The following is a 15187-nucleotide window of genomic DNA, read 5'->3' on the forward strand; positions in this document are numbered from 1 at the left end:
TCTCTTCGACAATTTTTTATATTGGGGTTTAGAAGTACTTTGAAGTGGCTTAACTATGTCGCAAAACTCGCAATGGGGAGCCCAGTGAAATCGCTGGACGATGCTCTAAACCAGGGTTTCTCAAACGTTTTCTACGACGGAACACCTTGGTTATTTTTGTAATGTATTAATTAATAATTAATTGGTAATTTAGCTTATTTTATTAATTAATAATCGATTATTAATGATGATTAATTAAACATCAATTAAACCATCATTAAATTAATTTATGCTGATTTTCATTGACCTATTCTATTCTGATCACCAAAAATTTATATTATTATTATAAGTACTTACGAGTGAATGCAGACTTTTTCTCTTGTGTGCTGGTTTTGTAGGGTAGATAAATATAAATAAAATAAATGAGTAAATCTAAGCGTTAAGAAAAAAACAATCATTTTATTGTCAAATGTTAATTAGTAAAAACAAAACACATAAAAATAGTAAAATACGTATATTGCAAATTAAGTTCTTAATGACTCCGATGTTTTTGGGTCATTGAATTACATATTCTTTCGATATCAGGCACAATATTAGAAAGTTGAATTTTCATATTTGGTGTAGCGTGGAGTCTGTTCCTGGACTTTGATTTGGTTGCAGCATAATATGAAAATCCTGCCTCGCATAAATATGTCGTTGTAAAAGGAAGTAAAACAAGAATAGCTAGTTTTGATACGCTGGGGTACTCTTCTGTTAAATTTGTTCAGAAATCATTTATTGGCAGGCCCTTGTATTTTTGTTTTAAATCAGAGTCACTAATTAAGGCAATTAGATTTTCATAGTCACTTGCGCTGAAGCCTGCTGGCTTAGCTGTCTGTAAATGGATTCAGAACACAGGAATTGTTCTCACTGGATTTTGGAAAATATTGCAAAAGGGTTGATTGCAAGTGTTCTAAAATTACGTTAGATACTTCTTCATTTACTTTGGAATTTATTTCAGTCAAAAATTCATGCAAGGTGGGGAAAAACAATCAAAATTATTCTGTTCAACTGTAGAAATCCAGAATCGCAACTTCCTATCAAAAGATGCAATTTTACCTCTTGTATTAAAAATTGTAATATTCTTTCCTTGTAATGATAAGTTAATTTCATTGCACTTTGTAAAAATATCTGCCAGATACGCAAGACTCATCAACCATGAAGAATTTCTTAATAATTCAATAAAATATTGTCCTAAATTATGTGACATCAAGAAGACCATTAACTTACTACGAAGTTCAAAAAAAAAAGCCTCAATAATGCTTTTCCTCTGGATAGCCATCTCACTTCAGTATGTAATAAAAGTGCGTTATATGCAATACCCATTTCATCGCAAAAATTTTAAATAATCTGGATTGAAGTGGTCGAAATTTTACATAGTTGAATATTTTTACGGCTTCATCCAAAATAGTTTTTAAATATGTAGGAATTCTTTTTGTTACTAGTTCTTGTCTATGCAAAACACAATGACTTGATGGCTCTTGTAGCTATTTGCAGGGTACGTGTTACAACTACCTTCATCTTTCGTACCATTGCTTGAGCACCATCTGTACAAATATCAATACACTTCTCCCAACCGATTTCCTGTTTTGTAATATAATTACTAATACAGTTGAATATATCTTCTCCGGTAGTTTTTTTCTTGTAGATATTCGCACATGAGTAAATCTTCTTCAGTACTTTTATCAAATATGTAAAAACACTAGTAATACAGCGAGTCCTGCGATATCTGTAGATTCATCCATTTGCAATGAATATTCACTGCAAAGTCTAAGTCGATGAATTAGCTCTTTTTCTATGTCAGCAGAAACAGTATCATTTGATAATTGGACTGCATCTATTTTTTTTTTTTTAGCAACCTGCTCGTTTAACATGCATGATACGATGTCTTTCACACAAGGCTTAATGAGCGTCTCACCAATTGTATGAGCTTCACCACGAAGTGCAATGCGGTAACTCACGCGAAAAGACGCCTCTGTTGCAGTTTCAGTTGTAGCAATTGTAGTCATTTGAGAAGTTTAGATTTTTCTATCATATCGTCTCTTAAAAAATGTATATCTTTTCCTTTGTAATCAGTGTGTTTCATTTCGAAGTGCCTACGAAGTTTAGCTGGATCCAAAGAACTGTTTACTAGTATTTTATTACATAAAACACACATTTCATCAAGAGCATGTGTATTGCCAATACACCTAAATCCATAATTTAAATAACTTTCATGGTACTTCCGTTTTGGTCTGTTCTTAGATGACTCTTGTTCTTTAATATTAGCTTTTGAAGAAACCACAGTTTGCAATTCCATACCTTCTCCAATCATGCGAGTATATGTGTCAGCAGAAGTACTTGCTCCTCCTTGTGTTCAAGTTCCTCTCTTTAAACAAGAATCCATGGGTATTTTTTTCAATAATATTCAAATTCCAATATTTGTCAGAGCTATAATAAAATCAAATAGAATTGTGTTTGTAAAGGTAACTTTAGCATGAAAAACAAAAAGATTATAAATAAGAAATGTCGAATAATATAAAAGTAAACGAATAATGCAAAATAGTAAAAAAAGACTGCAACACACAAAAGTAAATATGAATTGAACAATACTTGTAAGAAAAACTCTCAGGGGACCCTGTAACCCCTATTGAGCGCGTCCCCTGGGTGGCGGATAGGGGAGCCCACCATGTGTGTGTACATGCGCGTGCGTGCGTGTGTGTGTATGTATATATATGGTGGGGTGGTCCGAATATACTGAATAAGGACTCGTGGACCAACAGGGCCATAAGGGGCAATCATCTTGATTATAAGGGAAGCAACACTCCCATGGACCCCTAGCTGGATCTATCCTCTCCTTCTACTTTGAGGAAGACCCACTTACTTTAATCTTTCCTATAAGGCCTTATCAGCCAACTCTTCTTACTTTATGACCCTTGTGCTATTAGAGTACTCGAGGGCCATGGGGTCTTTTCATTTCTGGCCTTACAACTATGTCCTCTCTATAAACCTTACTATATTTCTTCTATAATCTACCCTTTCCCCTTCAATATACCCTATTCCTCCTATGGGTTTAAATTCGGAAGAAGGCGAGTTCAGAAGCCTTAAGGTAGCAGCCCTACCACTGAACTATTCCATCGTCAGGTTAGTCCCCTGACATGGAGAACATAACCATACTTGTAAGCTGACAGAAAAAGATAATCGATTGAATCTATGGGAAACGACCCTGGAATGGAAAAGGGAAAACGAAAATGGAAACGACAAAATATAATACACATAGCAAACCGGAATGTAAGAGGAATAGCATATAAAGAAATAGAATTAGACCAGTTATTAAATGAAAGAAATTTTAAAATAGCAGTAATCACTGAAACAAAAAAGAAATTAAAAGGAACTATGAGAACTGAAAATTTTAATGTGATATACAGTGGAGTCGACAGAGACCAAAGAGCACAAGCAGGAGTCATGATTTGGATTCATAACTCCCTTTCAAAACAGTTAAAACATTATAAATTATGGAATGAAAGAATAATAGAAGCTAGAATAAAAATAGATAGAGGCTATTTAACAATAATTGGTTTATATGCCCCAGAAGAAGGAAGAGAACAGGATAATATTGATTTTTATAATCAGCTACAAAACATATATAATAAAATAAATAAAAATGATTACATAATTTTAGCAGGAGACTTAAATGCAAGAATTGGAAATACGAAAATTAATAATAATATAGGAATACATGGAGAACACACTCTAAACAGAAATGGTAAAAAATTGATTGACTTTTTAGTTTATAATAACCTAAAAATAATGAATTCCCTCTATAAACATAAAGACATACATAAATATACTTGGGCAGCAAGAGGATGGAAATCAATATTAGATTACTTCATGTTAAATGAAAAGACATCAAAATTTTCACTAGATGTTAGAGTTCACAGAGGATATGAAATAAGCAGTGACCACTTCCTTGTTAAAATAAAATTAAGATTACCACCTAAATGGCTACAAGTAACAAGAACAGAAAGAAAAATTGAAACATTTGTTTATAAAACTAGACTATTGAATGACAGAAATGTACAATGGCTATATGAACAAAGAATTAACCAGTATCTAGATAAAATAAAACAAAATGAAGAAATAGAAATAGAATGGCTTAATATAAAAACGATACTAAATGCAGCAGCAAACGAAAGCTTAGGAAAGACCAAAAAATTCAATAAAAGAAAAAAACTGAAGATCTGGGATGATACAATCAAAGAAATAATCAAAAAGAAAAAAGAAGCCTATCACAAATGGTTAAGCAGTAAAAGATTAGAAGATGAAATAGATATAAAAGAATAAGAGCCATAGCTAAAAGAGAAGTCAGAAAAAGACATAGAGAATCATGGAATAAATTTGTTTCTAATTTAGAACATGATTTATATAAAATAAGACCCAATGTATATAAGATTTTGAAACACCTAAATGCAGATACCAAAGAAAACATAAAATTAAACATTGAATTGAAATTAGAAGAATTTATAAATTACTACACAGAACTGTGGACAGACAAATATTTTAAAAAAGACAACTGGCAAACAATTAACGAAAAGGAAAAGGAAATAACTGAAGAAGAATTAGAAATCAGCCTGAAAGAAACAAGAAACGGAAAATCACCTGGAGAAGATAAGCTAGGTTAAGAACTATATAAATACGCAGGAACAAGATTCAAAGGAAGACTCTTATTATTTTTAAATAAAATTTACTCAACTGGTATCCTCCCAAGAGAATGGAAAAAAGCAATTGTGATTCCTATCTTTAAGAAAGGTAATAGAGATGACCCTAAAAACTATAGAGGTATCAGTATACTAAATTCATGTTACAAAATATACAGCAGAATCTTAAATAACAAACTAATGAAATATTCCGAAAATTTTATTCTGGAGGTACAAAATGGATTTAGCAAAGGACGATCATGTATAGACCCAGCCTTCTGCCTAAAATTAATAATAGAGAAAAGAAGAGAATATAATTTAGAAACACATATTGCATTTATTAACTTTGAAAAAGCATTTGACAAAGTTAAAAGAAACATATTATTTAATATATTAAAAGAAAGACAAATACCAAATAATATCCTAAAAGCTGTCACAAGTATATATGAAAATAATCAAATACAAATAAGATTAAATCATGAGCTATCATATACAAGAGAGATAAACCAAGGGGTCCGACAGGGATGTCCCCTCAGCACCTCTTTTTAATATCTACTTAAATGAAATAATAATAAAATGGAGTAAAAATTTACATCAAGGAATTAAACTTTCACCTACAGTTAACTTAAACACTCTCCTCTTTGCAGACGACCAAATAATAATCACAAATTCTGAAGATAACTTACAGAAAGCTATTTTAAATCTAAATGAGATATCCAAAGATTATGGTATGATAATATCAACTGAAAAATCAAAAACTATGGCCTTTAAAGGACAAGATCCAGCAAGAACTAAAATAGTATTAGATAACAAGATCTTAGAACAGGTGAATTCATTTAACTACCTAGGATGTATGATCACTTATGAAAAAGATATAAACATAAAAATTGCAAAATATTTAAAAATAACAGGAGTAATTAACTCTATATTTAAACCAAACCTAGTTCAAAAACAAACCAGGCTAAAAGTATACAATACATTAGCCCTACCGGTCTTAATGTATGGAAGCGAAATCTGGACAATAAAACAAAAAGAGAAACAAAGATTAACAACAGCAGAAATGAAGTTTATGAGAAAAACTGCAAAGTATACTCTATTTGATCACAAAAGAAACGAAGAAATTATGAAAGAATTAAACCAGGAATCAGTAATAGAAAAATTTTTAAAAAATATTAACACAAATGGATGAAGCACGTTGAAAGGATGAAAACAGAAGATTACCAAAACAAGCCTTAAATTACAAGCCATTAGGAAAAAGAAAACCAGGACGTCCTCTTAAACGAAGGAACAGGCCATACTAGGCCTAAATCCTTGATACGTATGATGATGACTTGTAAGAAAAGTACTAAACCGTATCAAATAATGTAAAAGCAATTGTAATAAGAATGATTTTTGTTCAGTAACAAAAATTAAACAGTTCGAAATAAATCAGATATTAATTATAAAATTAGTTAAAAGAGTAAGAAGAATTCTTTTTTTAAAAGCCTACTCCCTATATACGGGAATAAAAAGGCGTTAGCTGATTTTTTTTTTCCCCGAGAGCCCGGTCCCAACAAATTTACTCGTAAATACCTTTCCAAATTTTTTTAAAGTTCATACCTTAACATAAGTATTAATAATTAATTATGGCATAATCATAAAGAGTATTAGTACACTTATGTATACGGTGTGGCATGTTGACAAATATAAATTACATTTAAATTAGTTATTAAATTAGTCACTGGACTAATGAAATCTTGTAGCATGCCGTAGTTTCTTCAGGCAAACATCATTAAATTAATTTGTGCTGATTTTCATTGGCATATCCCATTCTGATCACCAAATATATTTATAATATTATTATAAGTACTTACGAGTGAATGCAGACTTTTTCTCCTGTGTGCTGGTAGTTTTCCCCTCCTTTTGTACATCCTGGAGATCTTTGTAGGCTTGAGGTGGATGACTCACTATCTGTTCCGTCACAAACACCTTCAATAAGAGATTTCTTAATACCAAAATTAAACAAAGTGCCTTGTCTCTTATTCATGTTAGATTTTAACTTCTGTATTCCTATTACTTTTAAAAAAATCACGGCACTCCGGTTTTAGAATAAGCACTTACACACTGCAATACGAACTTGCGAAGAAAATATTCAGTAGTAATGGATTTGAGAACCGGATATACACTACCTTGATCTTCAATTTCAGTGGAAAAATTTTCTTTATATTTCCTTGCTGATTGGTCACTGACATTATTTCGTTCAGTTTTGAGAACACGCCGCCCATTGTTGTAATCGACTTGCAGGCAATTTTTATGATCGGTCATAAACGGCGGTATTCTGTTTCCCGATTGTTGAAAGATTTCGATGTATGAAAATTAACGATAATTCATGAATATTTCCATGTTTAAAAATATGTTGCTTGGTCACTGACATTTGCTACACAGATGTCATTTCCTTCAGTTTTGAGAGCAGAGGATAGGACACCAATTGTTGTAATGGGTTTGCAGGCAATTTTTATAACCCGTTATAAACAGCGGCATTCCCTTTTCCAAATGTTGAAAGGTTTCGATGTGTGAAAATTAACGATACACAGATGTTATTAGGTGTTCTGGGTCTGAGCTTTTCGATATATTCACGAATATTATTCTCCTCAGAATATTTTTACTATAAAATATTTATTCATGAAAAATGCTTAGAAAACTAAAATGACAAATTCCAAAACATCTCGCAGAACACAGTTTGAGAAACCTTGCTCTAAACCATTAATGGCAAACTCAATTGGTCAGCAAGCCATTAGCCATAAAAGTTTATCTCTGACGGGTCGCAAAAATTTTTCGACTAAAAAAAGCTGCATTAATTAGAATCGAAGGGAAGTGAAAGAATGAGTATAAATAAACTGGAAAATTAATAATGAAAATTTAATTTATTCTAAATCATTACAAGATATAAAATAATAATATAACAATGATTATAACAACTCAAAAAAAAATAAAGATTATTATATTTTTATTATATTAATAATTACAATATATAGCATTTAAACCAAATTAAACCGAAATTAAAATATTATTTGAATATTTTATATTTATCCAATTTATCAAATATTTATACAATCTAAAAAAAGTATAAAGTCTGATTAATAACCACCGCAAAAATTTGCAGAGCCTCCTATTAGTTTGAAATTTTTTGTGTTTGTGTAGAAATAAAATACTTCTATGTTGGGGGGGGGATGTCTATATTTTGAGGAATTTTATAATGCCAATGATAATATTTTGGGGTAAAATATATCATCATCATCATCATCAAATTCCTGCCATGTACCCTCAAGGGGTGTACAGGATATGACAGTACTACATGAAAAAATTACATCATTACTAACTTCCTATCTACAATTTTCCTCCAAATCAGTCTGTTACTTGTCAAGACTCCAACATTAGCAGATCTTATATTTCTATCGTCTAAGGCACTTTGTACCGTATCAATCCACCTATATCTTGGTCTTCCTCTGGGTCGTTTTCCTGCCAACCTGGCAGAGAACACTTGTTTTGCTAATCTTTCCTCTCCCATTCTATTTAAGTGACCATACCATCTGAGATTAGCTCTGCTAACGCATTCCTGGATGCTGACAATGTCAAGTTCTTTCCTAATATCCTCATTTTTAATATGATATTGCCATTGATGCCATCTGTTCACACCTCTAATCTTTCTCAGGACTCTCATATCTGCGGTCTCTAGTCTTTGGTCAAGTGTTTTACTTCTGACCCAGCTCTCAGATCCATAAGTTAAAATTGGTTTGAACACAGTCTTGTATACAGCTAACTTAGTGTTCTGACTAATTTCTTTCTTATTCCATATGAATTTATTCAATTGACTTCCCACGATACCAGCTTTGCTGATTCTGTTGTCTATTTCTATATTTAGTTTACCATCTTCAGTAAAAATTGTGCCTAAGTAGCTGAAATGTTTTACTTGTTCCACAGGTTCTCCATTCACAACACAGTTGACATTTTCAATGATTCTGCCTATTTTCATTGTCTTTGTCTTTTTATTGCTGACCTTCATACCATATCTATTACAACAGCTATTCAATTTAGTCAGAGAATCTTGCAGACTTGTAGCGGATTTATTTAGAAGTATAACATCATCCGCATAAAGCAAAGAGCTGACATTAACATCTCCAATTTTGATATCATGTTTAATACCACTTTCCTTCATAATGTGATCCATATAGATAATGAATAACAGAGGGGATAATGTACATCCTTGTCTCACACCATATTTAACATTAAACCATCTTCCTGTACTTCCTTCAATTCTAACTGCTGACTCACAACTCAAATAAAGACTAAGTATTGCTTGATATAATGCCCCATTGACACCATATAACTGCAGCGTATTGAATAGCTTCTCTCTTGGCACCTTTTGAGAGCATATGACATTCATTATGGCAGAAAGATTGACGTCGATTTGTGGACTGTTTTGTTACCTGTTTTGTATACATGAGAATAATTGTTCGCATAAATAGGTGCTTCCAAAATAACAGAATATTTGCTGCAAACCTTTTTATTTCCGGATATTTTTGACCTAAATAAGTATATATTTTGGAACGCCAACTTCTTGGTATTTCTCTTTTAGAACGGAATTTACAAATAGGAGCTTTTTCGAAATTAAAGAAAAAGGATCTGTAAAACGCGAAAGCACTTCTTGCTCCTTAAAATCTTTAAATCGCCTATCAAATTCTTCTTTAATCTTTTCTAGTTTGGGACAATATTTAAAATTTTTAGGACAATACTTAAAACTAGATGTGTGGGAGTCTGTCCCCCCCCCCCCCCCCAGCTGAAATGCAGAGCAACAATAAAAATTAACAGAAAGTGTTAAAATTCGTAAACGTTTAAAGCTAGGAAATATATAGTGAATATTGTTATGGCACTTTCAGATATTAAATTTGGTTGAAGAGAATTAGCATTTCAATTCAAAAATTGTCTGCTGACTTTTATCTTTGACTCGCGCGTTCTTTTGTTAATACCGCACTAATCATATATGCACATATCTTTACTGGCCTAGTACCATAGCTGTCTGTTCATTAGTCATTCGTGAAGGATTGTTCATTAAGTATCTCGAGTCTTGTAAATTACTGCTAATTTTTGCTTGAAATAATGAGAAAGCAGATGGTGCTATTTGGGTAGGATGCACACAAGCAAACTGCTCTCTAGGCAGGAAATAGCAATTGCAATATATGCGAGGATTTTACGAAAAAAACTGAAAACTTGAGTTTCCGAAAATCAATGTAAAGGAAATTTGCTTTTATATCTAATAAGTTAAACATATTAATTGACAATAAATACTTGCAATACATTTTAATGACTTACGATTTAATAAAATCCAAATCCAAATACACTTTAGAAAACGGATACGTTCTTTACGAAACATGAAAAGATATATCAAATGATGGTAAAGGAGTCACGCCATGTCTGGATGCCTGACGAATCATGCAACAACTGAACTGGACAAAACTTGTACATCAGTATATCGCGGAGATATATTGATGGCTTGGAAATAGGATGTTTGTTTCTAATTTTCTTATTACTTATTATTATGAAACAGTTGGTAGAGTTTAATTATTTATTGCATTTTTATTTGGTATAGCTGTACTTAATAAAATTGTATTATATTAAGTTAAAATATGTGTCAGCGAAGATGTTTGAAATGTATTTTTTTATTTAATTATTTTTGAAGATGAGCCCTGGGTTGCGTGCCGGAAAGAAAAAAAAAAGTCATTGGCATGCCACGTTTGGCAGGCATTTAAGGGTTGTCCACCCCTGCTGTAGACTAACCATATATAAAGAATATAATAAATATTTTTTCGGTTTCGATAACGAGCCAAATGATATAAATGTGTAACAGATTAGAAAAAAACTAATGATGAATCGGGCATTTTAGGGTAAGAACGAAATCATGTTTGTTAATTTTTATACACTGCATAAATGCATCAAAAGGGTTAAGCAAACACCCTAATATAATAGAGAAACACGGAAATATTATTATTACTGGGGCCCCCTAAAATCCTGTCGATGAAATCCCTTTAGCTATAAGCAAAATTAGAAGAAGAAAAAAAATAAAAAATACGTTTCCGCAAATGTGTACCGACTGTGCCCACTCGATCGTGGGGATCGGGTCCATTGTACCCATCGCACCCCTCCAGATGGCCGGCCCTGTAAGTAGGCGAGTTACTAGAGCCTATGATCGTGCCTCAATTGTATGCTTATTCCTCATACTCTCCAAAGCTAATGAACCATCCAAATCATTAAAATTTGATTGCCTTAGTCTAGGATTCCAGAGAATGTGTTTCAGAATATATATTCTAGTCAGCATAAAAGATTATTGAAACTAGAGAAATAAAACTTACTTTACTTTACAAATAAGTCTGCAATTAGATGGCTCTATCTCTAGCTGCTTGGGAATGTACTATGAAGTTCAGCACCACTTGTCAAGTGGAAAGTTTATACACAGACACTTCACACTGTGTCAGCCATATCGGATTTTTTGAGAAGGATTTTTATTCGACTACAATTCAAAAAAAAAAAATATATATATATATATACTGTATATTTTTTTCCCTCCCCAATTTCGCCTTATACTTCGTGATATTTCGACTATTGGTGACTCTCCTGACTGCTGTTTTTCCTTTATCTACAATGTAGTTTCATTAGTTTTTTAAGTGCCTCGCTGTCGAGGTGTCGAACTTCGTAGTGCAATAATGTAAAAGTAATTAATAGTTCGGGTCAGGCTTGGCAGTATGAAAATCAGTATCTGAACCTTTTGTCTTTGTATCAACACTGAAAACTTCCATTGATCTTTAGCTTGGTTCATTGATCCAGCTAAAGATATTTATCGTTATCTACTCTGCTAGGGTTTGAACATCAAAATAAATGATAACCGAAATATGTCACGTGCAGTGGCAGATGACAAAACTGCCTTGAAATTTTACATTCAGTAAACGTTATTATGATGGCATCCCTCCTCCTTAAAAAAAAAAAAAAAAAAAAAAAAAAAAAAACTCGGCAGCCAGGTGAAAATGATTTCACTTAACTGGATGTGGCTGGTAGAGATTTATCTTGTTCATATCCTCTTTTTCTCTGAATTCTGAAATCATTAAAATGCCATTATTATAAGTTTGAACGCTTTATTGCGATTGGAAATGTATAGAACGCGGCAATTATTGGCACACATCTTGGTGATATAATTTGTATAACCAAATATAATAAAATTTAATACATATTTATAATAGTTCAACACGATTTATTGTTTAAAAAATAAATTCTTACGCATAGGATATATTTTTTATTTTTTTAAAATTCATGATTGACATTGCTACAGTGCCTTGTTATTACAGATGCTCTCTCTCTCTCTCTCTCTCTCTCTCTCTTAGATATATTAATTATATATTAATTATATTAATTATATATTGATATATTAATTAATATATTAAGATATATTTTAAAGGAGCAAAAGCACGAGTATATAATATAATAATAAAATTTTTATTAATATCATGGTTACGTAGATAGACAATGTACTATCATTTGCATCTTATAACAAAAAATAGGAAATATGTTATTTCTTTGTTTTGTCTATAGATAAAGGTTCAGAACTAGTTGAGAAAATGAATATGAATCCAGAATGGCATACTTACTTCGACGTGAAAATATTAAAAGGTAAACAATGTTTCAGCATCAAATTTAGTTCCTTCTTTGTAAACACCAAACGTGTTTAACACTAAAAATACAGGAATAGTGATGGTTTCTTTTTTCATTATACGATGCATTTTCTTTTCTGATTCTTGAATTATCACTATTCAGTGATATTCACTAAACTTAATTTTTGAAGTCTATTAACTCAAATAATTTGGTAAAATTATTTCAGTTCTCATATCAGTATTATATGCATCCGACTCCGCTTAATATAAATCTGAAAGTAAAGCATACAAGAAAAGATCCCTGCAGTATTATTGACCTCCACATTTACATTTTCCCGAAATGATCCAAGTTATAATTTCACAGGCTCATTCGTTCATATAATGGTATTGGACCGACCGAAGCGGCTATTAGCAGAACTTTTGACATCTGTACAGAGCATAGCAGACAGTTCTCCAGGAGGGGATGTAGCTGAAGTTTGGGTACGTATGCATATAATTTTTGTTACTTTTGTCTTTCTGAGATTTTGAAACTTGTGGTAACGTAAATTTTTAGTTTCACAGGGCTTGGGATTATTGGGATTTATTTTTATTTTATCTAAAATTTCTTCAATCGATATAAAAGGTTATTTCACTTCTTCCTTGTTTACCACTATTTCTTAACACAAACTTAATTGTATCGCTTGAATGAAATATCATTCTTATATTTAAGGATTTGTTTCTGTTTGAGGAGAATAACAAAGATTCGTTAAAACAGAGACCGCATTGTATTCTTGTGCCTAAAACATTAAGAATTATAAGAATACTATTCGTAAAATTCTTATAACTATTCTTATTCGTAAAATTATAACGAGAAAACAATACCAGCTTCAGTGTTTTAAAATGAATTACTGCGGTACAATCTAGGCAGAGCTTTTCAGGGCAAAAACCCAAAATGGCCGATGAAACGCTGCATATGTATACAGTATATACAAGGTTTTACTGATGACCTGTTCGAATATCTCATAAAGGTTGACAATATTCTCTAGGTTTCTAAATAAAGCTCGGTTAGCAGGTCTCAGAGAACCATGGGAAATTTTCAGCAATTGTATTTCTTCCACCAAAATACAAAATCCTCCCCCCCCCCATGTTCTGTATTGTTTTTTGCACAATTTAGAGTGGGTTATGAATCAGTTGATCCTACAATTTCATTCAATACTGATGACTAAGTAATATTTAAGATGGTGCATTTAGTATCCTAAATACTCATTTTTATGGCACTGTCAAATATCCTTTGAATCGAAAGCACAGATGGTCATTCCCCCCCCCTCCCCCCCACACACCAAGGAAATAGTTTTATCCGAGAACTGCTTTTTCATCCCTTTCTGGCAGGGAAGCGAGTTGAAATCACTCTCCTTAACAGAGGAAGTTTATTTGTTCAACTGGTTGGTTTCCGACATTAAGATGGGATTACTTCTCGTGTTTAGGCATCGCCTAAAAAGAGATACTCATCTATAAATATTTCTAATTTGCGAACCTTTTTTTTTTTTATCCAAAACTGCTCCGAACCTCTCAGCAGCGTGATTATTTTTTATCATTGGACTATGCCCACGATTAAATAAATAAAAAAAAAAACACGGAAGTTTCTTGTATTGGTATACAGATAAGGAGATAAGAATTTTTATTGATATATTTAACCATGGGAAATTTAAACCATAATTTTAATAAAGAAATATTTATGAATACAACACGAATGGTGTGTTTTTCCATTCGTGTTGTATTCATAAATACAACACAACATTGTAGACATCAACAGATGTCTACAATGTTGCCAAACAACATTGTAGACATCTGTTGTAAACAAGAATAATAATGACGCATCAGAAAAAAAAGTTATTGGGAACAACTTTTGTTTAACTGAAAAACTGATGTCATTTTTCGATTTTTTTTTTTTAAGTGTGTGTGTGTGAATATTTTGGATAATTAAATTAAGAAACTTAAATCTATTTCCTATTGTCAGTTTAGTACAAAATAAGAATTATCGAGAAAGAACTATGAAATGGCAATCGTCGAAATGTTTTATCTTGTTTTCATTAGTTTCAGTTTGGAACTAGAAACAAACTAGGGTTGTTTTCTGATATTGAATAAAATTTAACAGTGCTGTTTTCCAGCATTTGGTTCTCTGTATGTTTTCTTTAATAGATCCGACTTTCTACTGGTTTTTATACACTAAGATAATTAGATAAAAACTGGTTAATTAACTTAGGTTATTTCATATATTAATAAATTTGGGAAATAGACAGTGATCTAAATGTAGTCTATGACAGGAGCACTTTTCGCGACCTTTTTTTCAGACAACAAATATGTTAGCCAGTTTAATTAAGACAGTATACATTGACCAAAGCGTTACTCGGAGGCTTCATAATCTTATCTTTCCTCCCCGATAATCATATGCACCCCGGCCTAATTATATAATAATCTCTGTTAATGCAAGTGTTCTTGTTCTCTTTTAATCACGAAAGAAATTTACAGGTCTGTGAATCGAATTACTTTGGCACATAAGAGATGTCTAGTAGAATATTTAATTAGAAATTTAAATCAGTTAATTCTCTTATTCACTGGTGCACTTTTATGTAACTTCTAGGGTTGATATCTTGTTCTTATCCTCCGCTATCCTCCTTCAGTGCATGGTCATATTAACCACAACTAGGTAGTAGTCCAGCTGTGGTTAACACGTTGCATCGTGATGAAATGCATGTATTAAGTAAATTGAAATGAGGAACGCAAGAAGAAAATTGTCATTTACCAAATATATCACCTAACAGCGGTATAGGTTTTTAT

The 15187-nt window shown here is 32.0% G+C and overlaps 1 protein-coding gene across 3 annotated transcripts in view; it reads left to right on the top strand.

Annotated features, from left to right (window-relative positions):
• Positions 1-15187, top strand: part of LOC150101827 (putative protein kinase C delta type homolog) — a 270938-nt gene that overhangs the window by 12927 nt on the left and 242824 nt on the right. For all 3 annotated transcript variants that reach the window (XM_090400070.1, XM_090400072.1, XM_090400071.1), the window contains exons 3-4: positions 12312-12389; positions 12735-12850. In XM_090400070.1, the coding sequence (XP_090256196.1) occupies positions 12312-12389; positions 12735-12850 (194 nt within the window). The remainder of the gene's footprint in view (positions 1-12311; positions 12390-12734; positions 12851-15187) is intronic.

This window comes from Typopeltis vanoorti, chromosome 11 (genome assembly GCF_054136105.1).
Source record: "Typopeltis vanoorti isolate ZY-2024b chromosome 11, IOZ_Tvanoo_1.0, whole genome shotgun sequence".
Lineage (NCBI taxonomy): Eukaryota > Metazoa > Arthropoda > Arachnida > Uropygi > Thelyphonidae > Typopeltis > Typopeltis vanoorti.